The following is a 25,150-nucleotide window of genomic DNA, read 5'->3' as shown; positions in this document are numbered from 1 at the left end:
TACAAAATGCCAGCAAAGGCCCCTTTGTAATGGGCCAGTTAATCTAGATGCTTTTTGTCTGCAATCAGGTTAGCTGGCCTTGGAATAGTAAAGGAGTGGACAGACTAAGCATAAGAATATGGTATGATTTTCATCAAGGTGGAGCGATGCCAGTCAATGCTATTGTGTGAACACAACAGTGTCATTCAGCATACCTTTATTGCACCAATTCAATACATTCGACTACTGCCTTGCTGTTACAAAATACTGCAAAGCCTTCATGTGTCCTTTAAGTCATCAGTTGGTATGGGGTAGAATTGCATTTCTGAAGTTCCTGCTGGCTCATTTTATGAGACCCCTAAACATGGATGTTTCACCTTTGGTTCCCAGGGTCGGTAACTTGTTTTTGTGGTCAGGAGCACTTCTACTGAAGTTCCCCAGCCACTGCAACCCTTTTTTAGTATATGGTCCATTGATAGCCCCTATTGCTCCTGGGACATGGGTGCTTTTTGAGTAACCCATTCTTTCCCTCGGGTGATTATATCACCCTACATTGCTGATTTTAGGGAGTAAGATGGTGTCAGCTGAAAATTGGTTTTGTGTTCAGCAGGCATCCAAGCCGATTTACCGAATTTGTAGTCTAATGTACTTTTTTGGTAGCCTTTGTGGTACTAATGTAAGTTCTGCTCTCAAACATTGTCTTTCTATGATATTCCTTTGTTTGAAGAAACCAGGGATAACATGTCTGTTAAGCTCACATGGGCCCTTTCTGATGCCAGGCCTGCACCGTCTACAGTGGTTTGGGATGGTCTAAACCAGTCCCTGCCCCCCGACATGGCCAATATACAGCCTGTAGGAGTGTTGCTGGCTATTTGGCAGATTGTCGAGCCAATTTAAATGCCTGGCTGCCAAAACCCTTGTCCAAAGCCCCTTACTTTGATTGGAAGGCTGACCTAGACAGCCCCCATGTATACAGATATCTAGAGGAGACCCTGTTCCTACACTCAGTTATGTTCAGATTTCTGGCATTGCAACAGGGTTGCTGACGTGCTAGAAGACCTTTGGCACAAATAAGCTATTGATGCATCCGTAGGACCAGGTCTGGCCAGACTGACTGCTCTTTGCCCCTTAGACCTAGCTTTGGGTTTGGGTTTTGGACTGCAGGATGCCCTTCCGGGGCAATCCTCATCCACTTCATCCTTCTAGTCCTCCGCATTGGCTGGATCTTGGGCTGGGATGGTATTTTGGGCCCATTAAGAGCTGCTTCCTGTTTTTTACCTGCTGTATTATATGCCTTTAGTTTTGGAAGCTTCTGTTGTCTGGAAGGTTAGTGGGACTCCACTTTCCCACCTCATCATCTCCTCTGGGCAGTCCGGGATTGTCCTCACTGTTGTTCTTTTCATGAGACCATCTTCAGCTGGTGTGCTGAATCTCTTTGTTCTCCGAGCCACCAGGACCTGCTTTTCTAGCTTCTCCTGTCTTTCTGGAGGCAGCTATGCCATTGATTCTACCTCTGGCTGGTGTGTCTGTTAGGAAAGCTTGTTTTGTCACTTTCCTTCCATTGACATCAATGGAACCCCCAGCTATTTATTATGGTTTGAACGCTGTTCTCGCTTTCAGAGATAAGTTAGCCCTTATTGCTATACTTTCAGTGCTTTGCTCACTCATTTGGGGGGCACTGGTCAGCCCATATGGTTACCCTGTGCTGGATTCCTTTGTAGTTTTACTGTAGCACACATGACCTTACAGTGAAGTGCTGTAGTGGTACTACGTATCCCTTTTTATTTTTCTTTAACCATGTATTTCTTACAGCAAATGATGTTCTAAAAACAATTGGTGCACTGGCATCGGCCTTCATTCTTTACTACATAATGCCATTTTAAGTAACACAATGGCCGGGAGGATGGCTCCGGGGTAACACGTTTGTCTTGGAAGCAAGAAAACATAGTGTGTACAATGAGAGCGAGTGACCCCTGACCGGCCCATAGAGTCAGAGCTTGCTCTGTAGTACTTTAAGATGAGATAGCTGCACCTTGAGGTGGATGGGGTGTAGGATTTCTTACTCAACACCAGTCAATAAGGACAACTCAATGGTTTGGCAAAGCGGAGTCCGTTTAATGACAAGTACAGAAAACGGGGAAACATGGAAATCAACAGTGATCCGATAGCCCGTCTCGCTTCAACTCCCAATGACTTCATGCAAACAGTAGCAGTTATACCCAAAATTCGTCATCATTGATGTGTAACACTGGATAAACACTATCAGGTGGGCGTCTAAGCCCATCCTTCTAACATTACTCTCGTAGACATCACTAAGAGTATGCCGTCCCATTGGTTCTACTATCTATAGGACCCTAGATTATTTGGTCCACTATGATTGGGTTGGCTTCAACCCCATGCATAAATCTCCACTTTAATTAGCAGCACGCAGAATGTTCAACCAGGTGCAGGATGCCCCAAGATTGACCCAGCCTCCTTTCCATCAATCAGTACTTTAGTGCTATGTGTCAATTAGTTGGCTGTGGTCGGCCTTGAAACTGTAGCTTATTTTCAGGAAAAGTTATAGTATCTTCTGCTCGGGAGATAGCCAGACATAGGTGCCTCTTCTCGCTCGGCTGGTCACATGCTAACACATCGTGAATCTGCTTGCATTTCCTTCTATTTGTGCATTTAATTATTTATTCGGCTTGCCAACTGCCTGGGCCTCCTTATCTCAACCTTCACGGGGCAGGCTGCTCTGTTCTTAAGTTTTGATTTTCTAAGCTACTGTCCGCCTCCATTTCTTGGTCTGACCTTGACTTCCCAGGCACGAGCTGCTCTTGCTGAGTTTCGATTCTGCCGTCTTTCTTGTTTTAGCTGGAATACAAATCCTGTCCTGTTTGACCCTTAGTAACCTGGGTTAATTCTGCTTTTTTGTAAAGTGGACTTGCACTTATATAGTGTGCTTTAATGAGGTAGATATATAGGTGGCGCTTTGCGCTCTTTTCTTCTACTAAGCATAGCAAGCCGCACTGTTTTCTTAGCTTCTTGCAGTTACAAGCATATGTACAGACGTTAGCTGGTTGAATAGCTTCATCCTGCTTTACAGCTTACGTTTCTTTATATTTCAACATCCTCTCTCCTTCTAAGTTCATGATGTCCTTATTCATAACGTTTCGTCTCTGTGGGTCATCTTTTGACTGTCGTTTCTTTCATCTGTGAGTCCTTCTGGGCCCTCGTGACATCACCATTCATCTTCAATTAAGGCCTGTTGAGTTTCGTCTGGGACAGTGTTTACGCAATCTTCATTTCGTGTCATTTGCTGGTAGGGTTTTCTCAATGGATACCTTACTGTCCATGGTTGTCTGGTTATTGGTACTTCAATAGGTATTGCTCTTCAGATAGGCACTGGGCAGAGCCCTAATGCGACTCTCTGCTGGTTTAGTTGCTCATCTTATGTCACATATCTCGGCGTGAATGTTCTTGGTACTTCAAAATGGGCGACTGGCATGCAGGCCCCACCCAGGACCTCCTCTACACTCCCCCCTCTGGTCGGTTTATCAACCACTTCCGCTTCCTCTTTTGGATTCATCTTACTTGGTCCTTCTGTATCCATTTCTTCTTCATCTTCTGGGTTTGTACATGATGGTTTGAAGGAGTGTCTTTTTGGAATCCATATTTTTATCACTCCTTTCAGGCTTCCTGCTGTCTTTACATGTTCGTCTTTGTTCCATGTCATTAGATGATATTGTCCATTTGGGCTGCAATAGATCCATTTCCCTTCATAATTTCTGCGTTTCCTAGGAAACTTCGTACCTTCTGGCGCATGTTCGCTGGCCTTCACAAAGTCTCTTATTTCATCATCAGTTAGATCTCTGGGCTTCCATCCTGGTTTGACATCAATCATGATCTTCATCCCTATGGCTTTCTTCGCAGTTTTCTGGCATTGTGAGATTATTATCTTGATAACTCAAAACCCTAGTAATATCATTACTAGCAGGGCTCCTAGGAACTTGAGTGCATCCACCATCCATTGCGGAACCCATGAAAACAGTGATCCAAACCAGCTGTTATCATCAACTTCATCGGTTTCATTCATCATCTGGTTCTGCAGGTTTGTCAGCATACCTATAGCTTCTGTTAAAGTTCCATTTTCCTTGTCGTGAGAAGGTATAAATGTGCAACATGATTCTCCAATTTTTGCACAAACTCCTCCATCCATAGCTGTGATCATATCAAGTACATATCTGTTCTGGAGAGTCATCAGTCGGATGGCTCTTAACTGTTCCTTGATCACGTTGAATCCTTTTATTGTCGAGTTGATGGTTTGCAGGAACTCCCATCTGGTTATCTGCAACCATTTAGTATTTGCTCCAACTTGGAATCTTGGCATGAGAATTGTTGCGAACACTGATGAGGTGAGGCTGAACAACCTGTGTTCATATGGGATTGCATGAAATGCTTCTTCTGATTTGGCAGAGAAATAATTTTCTCTCTTCACTCGAGTTGTCAGTTCCACAGATCTCTTCTTCCTAAGGTGAGTATCTGTTTTCGGGAAACTATCAATATTCAGGTCATTTTTCGGGATCACTAGTGCTGGAATGTGGACATTCACTATTGTGCATATGCCTCCCCAGTTTGTTGGCAATCTGATGTATGCTTTGGATCTACATGCCCAATAATGATCCATGATTACTGCAGTCCCATGAGTCATTCCTGGATAGGGGTGTACCGAATAGTGGAATTACTATTCGGCCGAATACCGAATGGTTGGTCCAGCTATTCGGCCGGAACCGAATAGTTAGCCGAATAGTTGCTTTTTTAAACAAATATGTTTTAGAACATAATAAACAACATTTCATTAAATAAAATCAAGAGACATTCTATTGCATGAGTATTCATGTTTATTAAATGGGCATATAGATCTCACTAAGTTTATTAAAAGCTTGTTAAAAGATAAAAAGAAAAAAACCATAATGGGGAAACGCTCATGCAAAGCATGAGCATTTCTATTTTGACTAGGTCAGTGCCGCCAGGTGTCTTTTCAGACCTTTAGCAGCATTGAGCTTTCCCTGAGGCTGCCAACATTCTGGCACTGACATGGCAGCTTGATGTATAAAAAGAAATAAAACAATAATGGGAAAACGCTCATGCAAAGCATGAGCATTTCTATTTTGACTAGTTCAGTGCCACCAGGTGTCTTCTCAGACCTTTAGCAGCATTGAGCTTTCCTTGAGGCTGCCAAATTTCTGGCACTGTCATGGCAGCTTGATGTATGAAAAGAAAGAAAACAATAATGGGTACACGCTCATGCAAAGCATGAGCATTTCTATTTTGACTAGGTCAGTGCAGCCAGGTGTCTTCTCAGACCTTTAGCAGCATTGAGCTTTCCTTGAGGCTGCCAACTTTCTGGCACTGACATGGCAGCTTGATGTATGAAAAGAAAGAAAACAATAATGGGAAAACGCTCATGCAAAGCATGAGCATTTCTATTTTGACTAGGTCAGTGCAGCCAGGTGTCTTTTCAGACCTTTAGCACCATTGAGCTTTCCCTGAGGCTGCCAACTTTCTGGCACTGACATGGCAGCTTGATGTATGAAAAGAAATAAAACAATAATGGGAAAACGCTCATGCAAAGCATGAGCAATTCTATTTTGACTAGGTCAGTGCAGCCAGGTCTCTTTTCAGACCTTTAGCAGCATGTCTAAATGTGCCAGTATTTTAGCCAGAGTGGGCCACTTTGATTAGTTGGTTCAGTATGCAACTAGTAGTTTTGAACAGTGGTACTGAACACATCTTTTAAAAAGTGGAATTTGCAACACATTTTACCAAAAAATGCCCACTTAGGTATATTTATAAAGTGCCATAATGTAAACAACCAAGAAATCATAAAAACGAGCATTTGAAAACCTTTCGCTTACTGATTCGCCCATCATAGGCTTCCCATTGTAAGCAGCCTCACTGCTTGTTTTGGTGTTGAGGATAGTGTTCTGATGCCAGCTGCATTATGCTGAATAGGCTAACTGCTGCCACTGGCCTCGGGTCGTTGACCTTCATTAGCCTTCATTTAAAGCCCTCCACGCCCTTCACGCCTTCACACCCCAGGAAGGTGAGCCCCCAGTATGCACACATTGTCATGCAGTTTGGGAAAAGCACCAGGTGTCCCTGCCTTTGGTGCCTCTGGTGCCCTGCTGTGAAGATAGCAGGGCTGTAGCCCCCGCCTCTGACGCCCTTTCATCCTACTCCCGGGTTGTGCAGCTGCTGCAGGAGCCCTGGGTTGCCAACGCCGTGCAGACAATGTTCCCGGAATGCCCCAGGCCACCTGACTGCCTGCTGTTGTGTGATTCCGGGGGAGGGGCTTCAGGACTGGCAGTGATCGTACTGTACCCTCTATGTTTTATTAATTTCGCCCTATCTCATTCGGGCACTTCCTTTTTATCTGCCCCTGTCTTTCATCTGGCGGACCTGTGCGGATTGCATGGGAGCCCTTCTCAGAGGGGGTGTGCTGGCCAACCCTCTCAGGTCCTATGTGCGTGTCCTAGGGCAGTATTTAGTAACGCAGGGTTAATTCCTCAGGCCGCAACATTGTGTGGGCCTGTGTCTCTTCACCAGCGGATCCCCACTGGCTACTGGTGGTATTGTCGTAGCTTGAGTGGTCGTATTGAAGTCCTGGGCCATTCGTTCGTTTATCACTTACACGGCCTCATTCTATGCTCAGTGTTCGGCCTCATTCTATGCTCAGTGTTCATCAGTGCTCCGATCTGGTTGTTGCACTTCACACTCAGGTCCTTCTTCTCTCCAGCGTCCCTCGGTGTTTGGTGCTGCAGGAGCCCTGGATTGCCGACGTGCAGACACCGTTCCCGGAATGCCCCAGGCCACCTGACTGCCTGCTGTTGTGTGATCCCGGGGGAGGGGCTGCGGGACTGGCACTGAGCTCACTGCCAGAAGCTCATGTTTCATCGGGCTGGAGCAGGCGCTTCCAATGAGAGGGGCCTGGGGAGGCTCACACTAGAGCCAAGACCTGCACAGTAGCCCGTCTGCTCCTTGCAGGATCACATGTATGCGGACAAAGGGGAACCTATTCGGCTTCGAGTAATAATTAATTAATTATTCGGCCGAATGCCGAATAGCTAATTTAAGCCGGATTTCGGCCGAATAATTACTCGAAGCCGAATTTCGGTACACCCCTATTCCTGGAGCTTCAAAAATTCGTCCACAGTTCTGATTCTCTCCCATCTTCCTTGTGCCATTGTTCCTGAAGCACAATTTCGGGCATTCTAGTGGCACTATCTACAAGGGTTCTCCTCTGTCTTCGACGCATGTCAGTAATCTTGTAGGCTTTGGCCATAGTAGTTTGCACAGTCTCTGTGAGTTTTCTATTGCTTCCTTGCAGGCTCCAAGGACCATCCATGCTCGGCAGATCACTACTCCTTCTTCCCATCCGTTTGCTGAAAGTACTGTTCCCCAAATCTGCCTTTTGCCTGTTTTTTTCCAAATTTGAGCCTCTTCTGGACTTTTTCCTTGGACGTCCAGTCTCGGGTTTACTTCCCATCTTATTCCTGCTCCTTTTACTTCAGGTTTCTCGTACCTGATCACGTGATTCCTAGTATGGGCTCTATTTCTCGTGTTAATGTCCTGAACATAATCATCTTCATCGGGATAATCTGTTTCAGTTGCCCATATCAATGAGGCATCACTTCCCATGAACTGGCCTATAGTGTTGCACATTGCTTCGTGTGACAGACAGTGTGCTGTTGGGACATCAATTTCTACACCCACGAAGATCTTGGATTTCCCCATGCTGTATGGTAGAAGTGCACAAACAAAGCATTCTCCTTCTGAGTTTCGTCTTCCAACTTCTTTCATGTGCTGTTAACAAATGTTGTTCCCTAGATGTGCTGTGCTGTCCAGGTAATCGTTTAGTTCATTATTATCTTCTCTTGATTTTTAATGTTTTCCTGTAGCTTGCTATAACTACATCTCTGAGTGCCTCTGTATGGCTTTTTCTTGCTGGAGGGTTCTCAGGTATCCTGGTCCATGGTGCAGGCTTCTTCATCTGTGCCATTTGAGTGGACAAGAGTCTGGCTGCTCTTTCCTGGTCATCATGCATCTTTTCTCTGCTGCGTGCAAGTGCCCATGCTAACCAGCCTAACACTGGTCTGGTATATGGTTGTATGGTAGGCCTGCTACTTGTCCCCTGTGTTGGAATATGCATGCTGGGTAATACAGCCTCTGTCGTTGTTTTGTTCTTCAGTTCCTCTTGTCATTTTCTTGCTCTGGCTATGTGTGGATATAGAAGGTCTACTAACATTTGTGTCCTTGCAGAGAGTTTTTCTGAGGTCGCTTCTGATTTCTTGAGGGCTTCTGATATTACTGCTTCTGCTGGCCTTTCTCTTAATTCTTCTTGTTTTTTTCTCACTATCTCCTGTGAAAGTTTTTCGGTAGGTAGTCTCATCTTCTCTGCTGTTTTCATTTGAGGTTCTGTGGTCATTGACACTAGGCCTGGTTCATGTGCATTCAGTGTGTGTATGTGTGTGTGTTGTTGTCAGTGTTTTGTCTTCATTCATTTTATACCGACCCAGTCTCCGGCTTCCCTGTTCCTTCGTTACCATAAAGGTGTGCATGTCACTATTAATCACGTTCATTTCAAGTTCATTCACTCTACCATCAGATTTTCTAGGGACTGGAATGACTATATAAGGTCTGGGTGCTTTTGTGGGTTTCATGCATGTATCATCATGTGGGTGCACTGAAATCGGAACGCTTCGAACACCAATAAAAAGTTACAGTAGAATAATGATGAATACAATGCATAAATACATTATAGTTCAAAATATAAGGCGATAGCATTTTCTTCCAGAGAAGCGGAGGTGCCTCTCTGCTTGTGGGAGGACCAGGTTACTGCTCTGGGCCCCCATCTCGATCATTCGCCAAATGACAATGTTCTTGTTTCCCCACCCAATGTCGTTCTTCGAGTTCTGCGTCAAAAGTGTCAGGTGCTTCACAAGTGTCCCCCTTCTTGCGAGTGATGATTGTCTCTTAGTACTGGATACAGTTCCTTTGCTAAACTATGGGAAAAAATAGATTAAAATAACACTCGATGAGTCACTTTTACTGTGTATGTTCAAAGTACGTGAGTTCCTAGTCCACCCCGCGAATCTGCTTCAGTCCTGAGGACATGTTGGAAACTGGTCAGTATGAAGTAATAGGAAAAAATGACAACAAATATAACAAATCAGGTTCTTGTCTCTACTCGCTCGCTCTGTCCCTTGGCGGAAAGTTTCTTCAAAATCTCCTCAGATAATCTCTCTGATGGTTGGAAAGTTCTACTTGGAGTATTATTCCATGCAGGAGCATTTCCATCTGTGCGATATTGGCTGGATCTCTGATAAAGGTGAAGATGTGAACCTCGATAGGTCACCCCACTAATTCTGGAAAGTCAGTAACTAGGCAAAAAGGGAACATTGTGTGCCAATCTTCTGTCTTCTAGTGACAGGGACATTTGTCCAGTCCTTGTTGAGATTCTGGATTATATGTTCTTTCCTGGACGCAAACAATGTCTGCACTGTCCGGTCACGTGGAGTGCGACCAAAATAATTGCTTCATTTAAAAGATGGCTCAAATGTTCAGTGTTTGCTGTATCTCGAAGGAATGTTAATGTATCAGTTGTTCTCCTGACAATAGATGGACAGTCTTTGATTATGCGAAAGAAAAGTGTATTGATGAGTTCATCTATTTCCACCTGTGGTGGGTTCATTGGATTCTTTCTCCCTGTACTCAGTGAGTACAATAAATTGTTCGGCAATGACAGTAAGCAGTTGTCTTATTATTTTTTCATTTTCAGGATCTTGGAGAAAGTCTTTGACACTGGTGAGCGTCCCTACCAGTGACGGGTATGATCTTAACACTAAGTTGAAATATATAACCACGAAGTCGACACAACATGTTGTGGTTTATACGCACAATTTTCTTCTTCACCCTGCAACTAGGATGCACAGAGAGTCCGTTTTCTATGTCCTTATCCCTTTTTTTGCTTAGAGGAAGTGTTCAGGTTAAGCCACAAATTTTCCAAAGTTCTTTGTCTTTACTTTGCTAGTCATGTATCCTTCTTCCTCATCATGGATCTTGTCTGCACGTGCTGTGGTTCTTCCCCGTTGTCTGTATTCTCTTTGCGTTGGGGTGCAGGGAGGGGGGGTTCCTCCGATGTATGGCTTGATATCACACAGGAAGATCCAAGCTCTTCTTCCTTGCAGCTTGACTGCGGATGGAGTCACGTCTTTAAATGTGAATGGTCCGTTAAACCTTGGCTCGTCCCACGTTTCCTTGTGTGATTCCTCACTAAGACGGTGTCTCCAGGGAAGACGAGTGGAACACGTAGACCTTGAGCTGAGTAGTGTCTCTTTCTGTGTTCTGCGCTGCACTGCACCCTGTTCGTCGTCGCTGCAGCTGGTCTGAAATTACAGTAAGGCAAGATGTCATGCAGTTCAGATAATTTTGCATTTCAGATCCTAGAACCTCTCCTGTCGATGGGGCGTCACATCTAGCTCTATCTTAGGGTGTGAGGGGAGTTCTCATTCTTCTTCTTGTGGCTATCTGGTGTGGCGTAAGATGATGGTCGGAGCCAGGTTGAGCACGAAGAGCATACAGTGCCAGAGGAAGGCATTGCAACCATCCCCTCTTTAGAGTAAGCTTCAACTTGGCTATCCTTTCCTTTAACAAGCCGTTGAGCTTCTCACAGATTCCATTACCTTCTGGATGATACGCCGATGAGAACTTGTGCTTTATGCCAAGCAGCAAGCTGATCTGCTCAAAGACTGCATTTACAAAATGAGCCCCCCCCCCCACCTGGGGAACACTTCCCTCACTAAGAATTTGGCCGCACAGGTAGAGTTTGGGTGTGTACATGGACCTGCTTCTATCCATCTAGAGAATGGACACACCACAACAATTAAATAACTGTACCTGTTGCATACTTGAATCATGTCGACGTAATCGACATGGAAGTGCTGAATAAGCCCATTTGGCCTGGGGATGACTCCTCTCATTACTTTTAATGTGTGCCCAGCAGTGAATTGCTGGCAGATTATGCAGTTCACCATAAAGAATGCAACATGCTCTGCTAAATTCGGTATGAACCAGTCTTCCGTGAGCGTTGCTGCTAGATTCTCCTTTGTCATGTGCGTCGCGTATTGCAACTGTTCCAGCGCTATTTTTAGTAGGGCTACTGGCATTACTGGTTTACCAGTGCTGTTTTGTTGCCACAAGCTGTCAGAGGGGTTTAAAGAACACCTTCGACGTTTCCACAAGTTTTTCTCTTCCTGTGGTGCCTCCCCTTAGAGCTCCATTAGTTACATTTGCCCAAGATCGTTATAGGCTTCCGGTGTGGTTCATGCAACCATCATTCTATCATGGGTGCATGCCACTTCCACTTCCATAACTTCTCACTTTTGGATGCCATACGCTTGGCTTCCGTGTCTGCTGCGTGATTTCCACACGAGACAAAATCAGTCTCTTTTTGGGTGGGCGGCGCATTTTACGACCGCTATGCCCACTGGGAACTGTAGAGCTTTTATCAGCCTGTCCAATAAGGCTGCATGCTGCACTGGTGTGCCGTCCGCTCGGAGGTAGCCCCTCCTTTTCCAGTACGCTAAGCCTGCGTGCACTGTTGACGTCACATAGGCAGAGTCACTATACACCGTTACTTCCTGGTCTGCGTGATTCTCAATGGCGAGTATAAACGCCAATAATTCTGCAGCCTGTGCTGAATAATGAGATGGTATTTGCGTACTAACAAGTACTCAAAATTCTCCATTTGCTATGTGTTTCATTACAGTGACGCCTGTATATCTTTGCCCATCACTTTGGTCGATCCTCGAAGACCCATCAATAAAGACGATCTCTCCTCTTGCCAAGGCATTTTCTTTCATCCTGGGCATTTCATCATAGAATTCTTCCTAATTTGTGCAGTCATGTATCGGTTCTCCTTCAGTGACCGGTTCTGCTATAAACATAGCTGGGTTCACTATCTTACATCGGACTATTTTGATCGATGGGTTTGATATGATCACTTCATAGGCAGAAGCTCTCTGAGATGTCAATGTGCCCTTTGGTTTCTCTAAAATGGCAAATAATGAGTGCTCGACGTATAACATCATGGAACATCCCATTACAATGGTTGGCGCTTTCTCTATGGCGAACGCTGTGGCAGCTAAACTTTGTTCGCATGGGAAGTGGCCTTTCATTACTGGGTCCAGGTTCCCACTGTAATATGCTAAGGGCTTGTACCCCAGTGAGGTTCTTTGAGTGAGCACTGCCGTCATAACGCTGCCATCAGTGTGCGAAAACAGGTAAAATTCCTCTGCATAATTGTGAATTCCGAGAACTGGAGCTATACAAATCGCTCTCTTGAGTTTAGTAAACCCTTTCTCCATTGTCTCAGACCATTCAATCTTTTCTTTTGTCACCTGGGCCTTCTTTAGGTCCTGAAGTAAAGGCTTAGTATAAAAGCTGTAATCGAAAACCCATGCCCTAACATAGTTGCACAGGCCTAGAAAGCTCTGCATTTGCTTTATCGTGTGTGGCTTAGCCGTGCTCACTATGGCTTCAGCCCTTTCTGGGGTCACCTTCTTGCCTTCATGTGAGATTAGCTGGCCTATGTAGAGCACTTCCTGTTGACAATATTGTAACTTTTCCTTGTCAACCTTATAACCCTTCTCAGCCACTATAGTCAGTAGTTGAACAGAATCGTGCCTGCATTGTTCTTCTGTGGTGCTGCAGATTAGGATGTCATCCACATACTGCAAGACGATACTTTCTAATGCAATGTTGCTTAAGTCCATCTGCAGCACTCTGTTGAAAAGAGACAGAGACTCACAGCACAGGGTGGCAAGCTCGTGCTTTTCAGACGCATTTGTCTGAACATAAATGACGTCAGATCTCGTGAGTCACGGTGTAACAGGATTGAGAAAAGGGCATTTTTCAAGTCAATCACCGTGAAATATTTTGCCTCGACGGGTATATTACATAGAATTGTAGATGGGTTATGGACTAAAGGGAACTCGGCTTCAACAATATTGTTTATTGCTCATAAATCCTGAATTAAACACCAAGACCCTCCCTTTGATTTCTTGACAGGATGAACTGCTGTATTACATGCGGACTCTGACATCACTAAGATGCCCTGGTCTATCATAGCAGAAATTGTCTTAAAAATCCCTTCATCTGCTTCTCTGGACAAGGGATATTGTGGACTCTCGGTAAAATTGCTCCTGGTTTTAGTTTAATTTTCACTTCTCCCACCCCCTTCAAGAGGCCTATGTCATAGGGTCCTGTAGTCCACACTGAGACAGGCACTTTAGCTATATCCTGATCAAAATATTCTGGACGCTTCAGCGCCAACATCATTCTCGGAGGCACTTCTCTTTTGATAATTTTTACCCAAAAGATGAGACTCACTTCCACCCTTGTCTCTTCTGTGTCTGATTGTTCTTCAAACAGATCATCATCGGTGACATCAGTCACTCGATGCCCCTCTTTGATGGCGATAATGGCACACCATTGTCTGCCTTCATCATCGTACCCATCAACCACCGCTGTTTCCTCGCACTGCTGCTGTGTGTATCATCAAGGGAAATACTTGATAGGTATCCGTGGTCTAAATAAAAACTCATCAGGGGTTCTCATGGTTCTGTCTGCAAGGCCTGGCAATCCTGTCATAAACACATGCATGCCATATGCGAACATTTCTGGCTCCAATGGTATGGCCCTCATGGCTATGTGTCCTGAGTATGCTCTAATCATTTCGCATACATTTGAATAGTGCATTCCTGGAGTGGAGCATACTATGCCCTCCTCAGTGAATGAAATTGTCATGTTCAACTTTTTCATTAAGTCTCAACCCAAAATGTTTACCGGGGTCTGACGTGAATATAATGAAGGTACATTCATTTCGCACTCTCCTATGGAGACTGGGAGTGCGTCTGTAAAGGGAACTCGACTGTGAGCTACTGTAAAACTCTGAGTATATATGTCCTCGCCGGACAAGGAAAACTTGCCTTCACCTATGCACGAGCATGTTGCACCTGTGTCCACTAGGAAGGAATATTCTTTACCCCCTATAACGGCATCCACTCTAGGTTCCCTATGAGGGTCTAGTGTCACTGATAGGATAGAGGACATCAGGGTTCCCAGTGATCTGTCCTGGTTTATATATAAGTTTGGCCCACTGTGCACTTGCGAATTTTCCCCATTCCTAGTGTTGCTTCCTCTTCCAGGGTTCTGGGTCTATGGTAGTTGCGGAGGTGCCTGTTGGGATTGTCCTTGTGGAAAATTCCCCATGCTTTGTGGTTGCGCCCCTTGTTGTGCTCCTGGCACTTGTTGCTGCACCGTGTGATTCTGTGCAACGTCCTGTTTTAAAACTGCAGGTGGATTTGCCGTGCCTGCTCCCATTCCTTGGAGGTTCTGCATCATGCCTTGACGTGCACCTGCGCACCAAATGCCCTGTCATTCCGCACAGCCAACATACTGGCGGTGGCCAGATGATTTATCCATTTCACATATCTGGGTTAGCATTTTGCACATTTTGAAAGCCTCCTTGATTATTTTGGAAACCTCCCTGATTGCTCTGCCATCCTCTTCCTCTAAATCCTCTTCCCCGTGGGTAAAACCCTATGTTACCCTGGTTATTCTGTTGTGGATTAGCCACCTGCTGCATGTTATGTTCAGCTGCATTAGTTAGCATGGCTCCTTCAAGAGCATACTTTGATAATTTTGCACCAGCTTTGCTTCCTCACCCTTTTCAGTTGCCTCCTTTTTGTGATTCTTTTCTTGCAACAGTCTACAGCAATGTGCGATAGTCAACTGTATTTCAGGCCAAGGCTTAGCCTCAACTCCTACCAATTTCTTGAGTTGTTTCTGCACTGGTTCTGGCAAACCTTGGCACAATATATGGTAAAACACAGGTATTGATTTCGTCCAAGATTCATGTGTTTCAAGCACCCACGCGTCTGTATATAAATTAACGGATCTTACGACTCCTTCATTTTTCAAGTTATTATAGCTCCCATATCGGAAGTGTCTGGGTAAAGCACTCGTAGTGCTTTCCATACTGCTGCTCTGCAATTGTTAAATGGTGCTCCTTCATGTGCGCTGTTGATTGTAGTTACACCAGGGGACCCTCCCAGTGTCCACACATGGTCTGCTCTCTCACCAAGTATGGTGGTCAGGAGACCTTTAATGTCCCCTATAGCTAGCGTGTTTCCTCCTATCATTTTTTCTAGCTCGTGTATCCATTTTCCGGCTCCCGATGTCAGCATTGGAAGCTTGTTTTTCAAGTTTTCTTGATCCATCTGTGGCCATGGAATATATTGTGGTTTTGCTCCCCCCTTTTCTAGGAACGGAAATTGGAATGCACAGCCCTCTTTCTCTTCTCTCATAGTTCTCCTGTCTATCGCAGGGGTAATATTCCTGTGTCGCTGTCTACCTGGCAATGTCCTTAGTCTGTCTACATAGGGCGGTGACGACACCCCACTCTGACCATGAGGCACTCCTTCATGTCGGTCAGACTGTGCGGCTGACTCTGATGCCCTCGGTGCGGACTCGCTAGTGCCTGACCATCGTATCCCTCTTTGCCTAGGGAGTCATCTTTCGTGCCGTCTCCCTTCCTCGTTTGCCTCGTGCTCCTCCACTTCGGAGTTGGACATTGTTTGTCCCCAATTCACGCAATATCTTGTGTCTTCTTCGTTCATACTGATTTCTAATCTATCCAGGGACAGTTTCCTACTTCCACTACTTTGGGTGACATCCTCAGTGTCAAACAGCTGAGTGCTTCCCAATCGCTCGTCCTCCCTTGAGGTATTTGTTCTAGCCCTATTTCATCATATACTCTATCGATCGTTTCCCCAATGCTTCTGGTGTCAAAGTCATTTTCAAGATTTGCCCTATACGTGCCTGGTACTGAATCGTACGCAGAAAAGAATTCTTCAATGTCTTTCCAGTCTACAACTGGATCGGGTTTTTTGACTTCCCTCTCCAAATATTCGAGATTGCGTGCCCTCTGTCTCCGCTTACGTTCGATATCATCATTAAATTCTTTGCGCTTCATCGCCTCTTCTCTGACCCCATATTCTTTCCTTCTCTTTTAATTTCTATGTTCATCTGCCCTTCAAATTTCCTCATCTCTTCGTCTCCTTATCCTTTTTTCATGTACCCTTTGCTCTTCTTCTAACCTTTGCTGTTTCTGTCTGTCTTGGTCATAGGCTGCTATCGGGTTGCGATCAAGCTCTTTTTCTTGCTTTCGCGATACAGCTGTTCTCGCCTTAGTCTATCTTTGCTTCTTATCCTTTCGTCTCTTAACTCCTTCTCTTTCTCCTTTTTCTTTGCATCATCTAACCTCGCCTTTGGTCTCACGTCATCACTTCCTTTCCCATCGAGTTTTAATAAGATTTGTCCTCCCATCCACTCATCTTTTGTGAATTATATCTCATCAGTTCTGTCTTCACTTCCTTTCCATTTCTTTCCCTCTCTCTCCTTGTCGAGAGATGCACTTGTCTGTGCCTGATCCTTCCGTTCGTTATCGCATCTCCCCTTGTCCCTTGGGACTGCGGAGGTAAGATTCTTGTCCTTATCCTTCCCTTGATTGTCATCACTACTATATGTAGGTGACTCATATGCGGGGTTGCTGTACCCCCTGGATGCTTTAAGCTCCCTTAACGGGTATAATCCCTCGTCCTTACTTTCTTTGGTTTTCGTTTTGGGCAGGGCAGGTGGCGCGTTAGGCGTTACACCCCCCTCTGTGCATACATTTAGTATCCAATCTGCTGGCGGCTCTTCCTCCTTTGTCTGTTCATACATCTTCCAAAGTTCTAGAATAGCAAGGCGCTTTTCTAGCTTCTTGCCTGTATATGTGGCATGCAAATATGTCGTTATATTTTGTAAGACGGCTTTAGATAAAGACCCATTTTGTGGCCATGTCATAAACATCTTGTGGGCAGTACCTTTAACCCATTTGATGCTATACGTCTTTAGCTTGGGTGCATGTTTTGGCAAATGCTTGCATAAGTGTGCTAATGGGGTTACGTCTTCCATGCTTAAATCTGTTCTCTTTCCTCTTATATAACACTTGTTAATGCTTTTGTGTGGTTTAAACACCTTGTAACAATATGAGCGAGCACCAAACACTGCAAGCTCCAATCCAAATTTTCCACTAACATTTTGATAATACCAATTAGATCAAAAAACATCAATTCATGTGCGATTCTGTCTCAGCTATCGAATCGCGCAATCAGTTTTCTTAACAAAAATTTCACATATGACGTCACAACAAAACATGTAAGACAGACACTTAACAGACTAGACAGACACCAGCTGGACACAGGTATCTCTGCCTCTAATCATTAGCCCTTCATGGAGTCTAAACGAACCCCTTTTACAACGTCTTTAAATGTTGCGGTAGTCTAATTGTTCCCCATTATGTGGGACTCTGGGTACACGTTTCTTCTGGCTGCTATATTTAAAGCGCAGGAATAAGGCGAATCCTCTCACTTCCAGGTGTCTGCCCTGGTAACCTCTCTCTTCTCGGGTGTCCACCCCAGTGAACTTTATTTATTCAATTATCCTCAAGTCATTATCCCCTTATGTATATATACAGTCTTCTCTACTTCTGACTATTTTATTTTTCCTCCTCCCTCCGTTACCTTTTCCCTTTACTTGTTCTTAAGGCGTACACTGTTTGCCAAAGCACTCAATTTTTTGCTTCACTCACCGTTCTCATTGTTCGTCTATGGACCCTCGGGATCACCGCCTTCGTTACCACCTCCTTCAGATTTTCACCCGATCAGCTGCCCGTAGGAATGGGAAGGGATGTGTTGGGAAAACCGGTCCCTTCAGGCCCCAACTGCAGTCTCTTACTTAGCTACCATTGTCTATGGGAAGCTTCAAGGTCTACTCAGCCGAATGGCAAATGACTTGTGATATTGCCGAAGACATAGAGTTGCTTTATGTCAACGGTCAATAGGTGTCTTATTTTAATCAATAATCAATAATTGATGGTCACCAACCATCCTCTGCTACCAAGTGTACAACGAGAGCAAGTGACCCCTGACCGGCCCATAGAGTCAGAGCTTGCTCTGTAGTACTTTAAGACGAGATAGCTGCACCTTGAGGTGGATGAGATGTAGGATTTACTACTCCAACACCAATCAATAAGGACAACTCAATGGTTCAGCAAAGGGGAGTCCGTTTAATGACAAGTACAGAAAACGGGGAAACATGGCAATCAACAGTGATGCAATAGCCCGTCTCGTTTCAACTCCCAATGAATTCATGCAAACAGTAACAGTTATACCCAAAATTCGTCATCATTGACATGTAACACTCAAAAGTTTGTCATGCAATTCTATTGGTTGGAAGAGGTAACTTAAGTATAGGTGCTATACCTGTATATGGTAACAGAGTGAGGGGATTTGATAAACACTATTAGGTGGGCGTCTAAGCCCATCCTTCTAACATTACTCTCCTAGACGTCACTAAGAGTACAACGTCCCATTGGTTCTACTATCTATAGGACCCTAGATTATTTGGTCCACTATGATTGGGTTGGCTTCAACCCCATGCATAATACTCCACTTTAATTAGCAGCACGCAGAATGGTCAACCAGGTGCAGGATGCCCCAAGATTCACCCACCTCCCTTCCATGAATCAGTACTTCAGTGCTATCTGTCAATTAGTTGTCTGTGGTCGGCCTCTTAACTGTAGCTTCTTGTCATGAAAAGTTATGGTACCTTCTGCTCGGGAGATAGCCAGGCGTAGGTGCCTCTTCTCGCTCGGCTGGTCACGTGCTAGCGCACTGTGAATCTGCTTGGTTTTCCTTCTATTTGTGCATTTAATTCTTTATTCGGCTTGCCACCTGCCTGGGTCTCCTTATCCTGACCTTCACGGGGCAGACTGCTCTGTTCTTAAGTTTCGATTCTCCAAAGATACTGTCCGCCTCCCTTTCTTGGTCCCTTTCTTGGTCTGACCTTGACTTCCCAGGCACGAGCTGCTCTTGCTGAGTTTCGATTCCGCAGTCTTTCTTGTTTTAGCTGGAATACGAATCCTGTCCTGTTTGACCCTTAGTAACCTGGGTTAATTCTGCTTTTGTGGACTTTCACTTATATAGTGTGCTTTGTTGAGGTAGATATATAGGTGGCGCTTGCCGCTCTATTCTTCTACAAGCATAGCAAGCCACACTGTTTCCTTAGCTTCTTGTGGTTTCAAACATATGTAGAGACGTTAGCTGGTCGAATAGCTTCATCCTGCTTTACAGTTTAAGTTTCTTTATATTTCAACATCGACTCTCCTTCTAAGTTCATGATGTCCTTATTTGTGACGTTTCGTCTCTGTGTGTCATCTTTTGACTGTCGTTTCTTTCATCTGTGAGTCCATCTGGGCCCTCGTGATGTCACAATTAATCTTCAATTAAGTCCTGTTGAATTTCTTCTTGGACAGTATTTAAGCAATCTTCATTTCGTGTCATTTGCTGGTAGGGTTTTCTCAATGGATACCTTACTGTCCATGGTTGTCTGGTTATTGGTATTTCAATAGCTATTGCTCTTCTGATAGGCACTGGGCAGAGCCCTAATGCGGCTCTCGGCTGGTTTAGTTTCTCATTGTACGTCACATATCTCGGCGTGAATGTTCTTTGTACTTCAAAATGGGCAACTGGAGTGCAAGCCCCACCCGGGACCTCCTCCACAAGTGCGTTATGAAATATTAATAAATACTCAAAATGGCCACGCCACACGTTTTTTGCCCTGTCCTTGTGAGAAAGTGCCATATATGGTAAACCCCTTTCCACGCAAAACCTTACGTTTTTCGAGAAAAGTGACAGTGTGTGCCCCTTGGCAATGTGTAGGGGTTGGGTCTGTCTTGTCCCAATCCACATTCCAGCCAGTGATGACTGCTGCTGGGCAGATGGGGGAAAGGACTGGACAGCCCTTGCCAGTATGAATGGTGCAGTTTCTAATCATTGGTGGGCTTGCACATTCCTAGCCCAAATTTCAGATGAAAGGACGAGTCCTGCAGCCTTTTCCCTGATCGCCGTTTTGAACCTGATCCGTGTTTCACTTGGAACTCTGTAGGTCCGCTTTTTGTGGCCCACGACCTGTCCCCCTGCGGCTGCTGCTCTCCAACACAAAGAAGAGCCTTCCTGGAGCAGAATTGTTTTTGGGGTGGAAACCTTTGATGTTACCTGTATAAAGTGTTTTGACGTCTAATATTGTTGTTACTTCTTTCTAACCTTGCATTTCTCACTGGACCATCACACCACCTCATAGCTCCTGAAGTCCTGCCTTACTGCTCTGCTGCGCTACCTAAATACCGCTTTCAGTGTCAATTACTCTGTTCATCACCTAGGGTGGCTTCTCTGAAACCTCCCGCAGGGCTGGTTCTGAAAATCCATCTGAGTGGATCAGCAGTAGTGTGGTCCCATCTGCATTTTCATCCCTCAAACAGGGATGCACACACGCTTTTATACATGTTACCTAAAGCCCAACAGTGGGTACTTCTTACATAGCAAAGGGATAGCCCATGAATGCTGCCTTTTCAGCATTGCTTTTACTGCCTTAATGTAGTGTTGTCTAATGCTTGGACATGATGTTTGGTGTGAAGAGTTGTACATTTTACAATGTGTTTTTTTGTTTACGTGTCTTTCTTCTTTTTCGCAGGGTAGAGCTGGTTTGCCCGGCCCAATTGGCCTTGATGGGACTCCTGGATCTTATGGCCAGAAAGGAGAGAAGGTAATTTACTGAACCAAGCTACTTAGTTTGAGGTACACTCATCAACATGTGCTGACACCCTGGGCATCCTTATCTCCTACCAGGTGCTGGGAACTATATAAGGGAGCCTATAGAAAGAGAAAGACTTGCACATTTTGAACTCTAATTTCAAGTTGCTTTAGAGAACATTAAGAGTGCCAGTGGAACATCACATCTCTTCTTGCCTTCTTCTCTCATTGTTTTGAAAGCATGGATTCTGTTTGCCCGCAATGTCAGTCCATCTCTCCCTGGTACCTCTGGTTGAGGGACGAGTAATCTAATGTACCACTACGAGCTAGTCGCCACCTGCTTGTAGCAGCTTAGAAGATCCTGGTTACCTTGACGCCAGCAATTGACACCTTGTTCCAATGCATCAAAGCTCAGATATTTCATGAAGACCAAACCTTTATGTGCAGCCTTGCACATCCCATCAAGGTGAGCTGGAGCCTAAAGCAGCTCCTTGATTCCAGGCATCACTTAGTGAGAATTAGCTAGGTACAGACAAGGAAGGGCTAGTACACAGCATGCTGCACATCTAACTTCCACTTGAGATGTAGACTCTTGGTGTTTGTCTGTTATATAAGACCTGTTCTGTTTAAATGTGTACTGGAAGTGGGACAATGTTCCTTTACACCCAAGAACACTGCGTTCATGTTCCATAGATTTCTTTGTATGGCACAAGTTGGCCTGAGAAGACCTCCTGGTATCTGCTGGTGTCAAGGCAACCAAGATCTTCTAAGCTGCTACAAGCAGGTGGTGACTAGCTCGTAGGAACTTCAATCCCAGCATGACCTAGATATTAACAGATACTTACTGTAATGTTTCTAGAGTACATCTATCTTCACATTGCCAATGGTGTCGACTTGCTTTGCAGGGAGTCCAAGGTGTTGGCATTCCAGGGATTCCCGGTGCGAAAGGCGAGCTCGGGAAAAAGGTATGTTGATTTACAAGCACGCCTGTTATGAAGTCTGCTGAGTCCCATTGTGCAGAGCCACTCATTATATCTTATTGAATTATTTGTAACGTGTGGCTGAGCAAGGGTTGTCCTTATATCTCCAGTAACTTTAGCCATGAAAGGCCTCTGCCAAGGCTTTCGGTTTTGCGAGAGCTTCGAGAATGAGCATGCCATTAGAATCTAGGCATTCCTGATCCTGCTCACTGAGTTTTTTGGAGCCTGTGTTGTGCCTATCAATGGGTTTTGAAGGAGGCTCTTTTATAAAATAAAATAAAAGAATTGGCTAGATCACTGAGTGTAGTGACTAATGAATTTGGATCTACCTAAAATTCAGGTTAGTTCACATCTATTGCTAATTATAGGACCATATATACACTACCTACTACTGGCAGCAGTCCTGCCTGGAATGCAAACTAAGACAGTATTTTAAACAAAACCTTTGTTTGACAATTTATTTGAAATGGGAAAAACATATTGATGTATTTTCTTCCTCGAGAGGCTCTGAGTGTCGCCTTCTATGGATCACACTTACATTCAAACACAAGGGATGATAACAGCAGTGGTCGAAGCGGCGCGACAGGAGCGGTCTGGAGCGCTGCTCTTCTAATTTTTTAAGTTACGTTTTACTGTTGCTATAAACCATTCCGGAGTGGTTTCGTTTTAAAATAAAAGTGTAAGAAGAAGTTGTAACGTGCACTTTAGTGCAGTGCGCAGAACGTTCCCCTAAACAGCACGCGCATTTGTTTGGGGGTTTGTGTTGCTTGTGGGTGCGGAGCAGAGTGAGGCCAGCAGGGAACATACTGCGACCACTGGGTAACAGTACTCTTAGATCTGTTATTTTATTTGACCTTAATAAGTTCTTGTGTACATGTAGAGGTGAACTGTGACTGTGCCAAGCGTGGCAGCCAGGCAGCGGTCTGTGGGGTGAACAGGAAACAGGGTCAAGGAGAGCCGGAAAGTGAAGATTGGGAAAAGTCAGTGAGACTAAAATGTACATACTTAGCTCAGAGCAAGTTTTCACAATAAAAATAAGGGTGAGTGGTAGTGATGTTGGGATGAACGTAAAGTTTTGACCAGAAGAAAAACTGATTAGAAGAAGGCATCACAGAATTCCTCATTGACTAGCAAAACTTCCATGGGGACCATTACTAGTGTGGTGGTGGTATTACATGGAGACATGATGGCTTTGAGGTGTGCTGAAGAGTTCATAGGAGGTTGTAGGGAGCTACTGACCATATAGTCATATTGGATTACCTGATGCTGATGACCGGATTGGGTTCTGGTAAAGTTGAGGCCGCTGGTGAAGATGTCAGAGGAATTGGCTGTGTACAGAGTCAGTGTTGGGGGACATCAAAGGGGAAATTGACAAAAGGATCTACCCACCCTGAGTCACAGCACATTGGCCTTTAGTGGAAAAGAAAGAACGTGTGTCTTCCTTGTAAGTAATGAATTGGTAAAAAAGTCAATGGCGTGGAATTCGATAAGAGGTAAGGTTGTAAAATTATGCATGGCAGGTTAAATATGTCAACGGAGGTGTCCAGTCAAAGTATCGAAATAAAAGGATCGAATGACCTTATTTTCGAATCCAAAAGGATTGAAAAAAAAGGGTTGAATGCTTTTTTATTTAATTATTTATATTTTTTTTAGTTTTATATGTAAAAAAAGTTTTTTGAAAAGAGAAAATGGGGGTTTGGGGAGAAACCCTCCATAAAAAATTAAAATAAAAAAAATCCAACCCTTTTTTTCGATCCTTTTTGCGTTGAAAAAAAGGCATTCGATCCTTTTGTTTTCGAATATTTTACCTAGAACCGTCAACGGAGACATTCACATTAAGGACAATACTCTAGGCCATTATAAGGCTTGTAGGCTGAGTCTGAATGGCATCTGAGGCCTTCATGCACTGCCTAGGTGTTTCAAACGATGCCCAAAAGGGAGAGAACACACTCTTCCACTTATGCCATATACCATGAACGATCAGGTTCTCTAGACAGGAAAGCTGAGCGGAATTTCGAGCACTCTTAAATAAGGGTGGATTTTGGTCTGTCGCTCCTGTGGCCCTCGGACACGGCTGCCCTGAAGTGGCTTGCTAGCAGCTTTACGATGGCTATAGATGTGTTTGGCATTGGCTTCCTCTTGGCCAGAGGCTAGGCTTTTTTGTGAGTTAGCCTGCATATTCCAACCCCACCCACCCTTCCCGACCACCTGAGCTGGCGTTACCTTGTACTGTTAATACAGAGCAGCACGGTGATTATAGGTGAGGAAGGGTTATAAAGTCGGCTTTTAATGTCTACAATATGTGGCCCTTTTCCTAAAATGAGTGACATAAGTATGTATTCAATTATTTGACTGACTGTAGAGTGTGATATGTCACTTTCCCACTGCTTTGCATGACATTGCAATATGGCAAAAACAGAACCTAACATAATTTTCAATAACATAGCACAATGTATCATAAAAGTGATTGTGTAACAAAACGTCTGTTATATTTAAAATTGAAGAGTGGGGGAGAATAAGTAAATGAAAAATGAGCGAAGCTCCCTTTACAGTGAAAAATTACCTTCAACATTAAATCAAAATTTGGAAGGAAAAATTAAAAGAAAACTCCAGGATGGAAACAAGTGGAAGTACAGCATGGGTGTGTGTATGTATGTGGGGAGCTAACATCCCATCAAGGTAGACAGAAGGTGTGCATTAAAAACATGCAGAACATAGGGATGAAATATTAGGGTGCCCAGTCTATTCATCCTAATGTATAACTGCAAGCCGGAGAGATTGCATTATAATGGTCAAAACATAAAATAATGTTCTCCAAAGCAGACTCCCAGCCATGGGTAATCTGCCAGCAACATTCTAAATGAGTTATTGGGAGGTATATAGGCAGCTGAATGTTTGACGTCCCCTTTCAAGACACATTACATTAAAACCTGTGGAAGTTCACATTAACACAAACTCATCAGCAGCATGGAGAAGTGCATTTTAGTTCATTCAGTCAATATATTCCCAAATACCTCTTTCCTTCATGCAGTTTCCAGAGGCAGCCATGGTGAGCATGTATCCTTCTTTGTGTGTTTGGTGATGGGTGAAAGCACACAGAGTTTTAAATACCCCCTATCAGCACTACGGATAAGGGGTGTATCAGCCACTTTTACTCCCTAAAAATAGGGAAATACTCTAAAAAAAAAATATGGGGAGTAAAAATACTCGCAACAAAATACAGGAAACTGATAGGAGCTTGTGTGCCTGCTTTCACCCGCGCAGCTCCATGGAAATGTTTGGACCAGTGGTGCACATAGTACCACAGGAAGAAACTACTATTATTGCTGCCTGATTTGAAGTAAACATGTACTATTTTAATGTCTATGAATAACTAGGTGCAAAGGAATAATTATCACAAACACATTTCCATTTTCCAGTTTTTACTCACTTATAAAATACTCCCATTTT

General features: G+C 44.3%; 1 protein-coding gene across 1 annotated transcript in view; it reads left to right on the top strand.

Moving 5' to 3' along the window:
- Positions 1 to 25,150, top strand: part of LOC138514720 (collagen alpha-1(VII) chain-like) — a 1,453,166-nt gene that overhangs the window by 541,604 nt on the left and 886,412 nt on the right. The window contains exons 37-38 of the mRNA XM_069630120.1: positions 20,662 to 20,733; positions 21,626 to 21,685. Of these exons, the coding sequence (XP_069486221.1) occupies positions 20,662 to 20,733; positions 21,626 to 21,685 (132 nt within the window). The remainder of the gene's footprint in view (positions 1 to 20,661; positions 20,734 to 21,625; positions 21,686 to 25,150) is intronic.

This window comes from Ambystoma mexicanum, chromosome 12, assembly GCF_040938575.1.
Source record: "Ambystoma mexicanum isolate Mex_15411 chromosome 12, UKY_AmexF1_1, whole genome shotgun sequence".
NCBI lineage: Eukaryota > Metazoa > Chordata > Amphibia > Caudata > Ambystomatidae > Ambystoma > Ambystoma mexicanum.
This window is presented reverse-complemented; position numbering and strand designations above follow the sequence as displayed.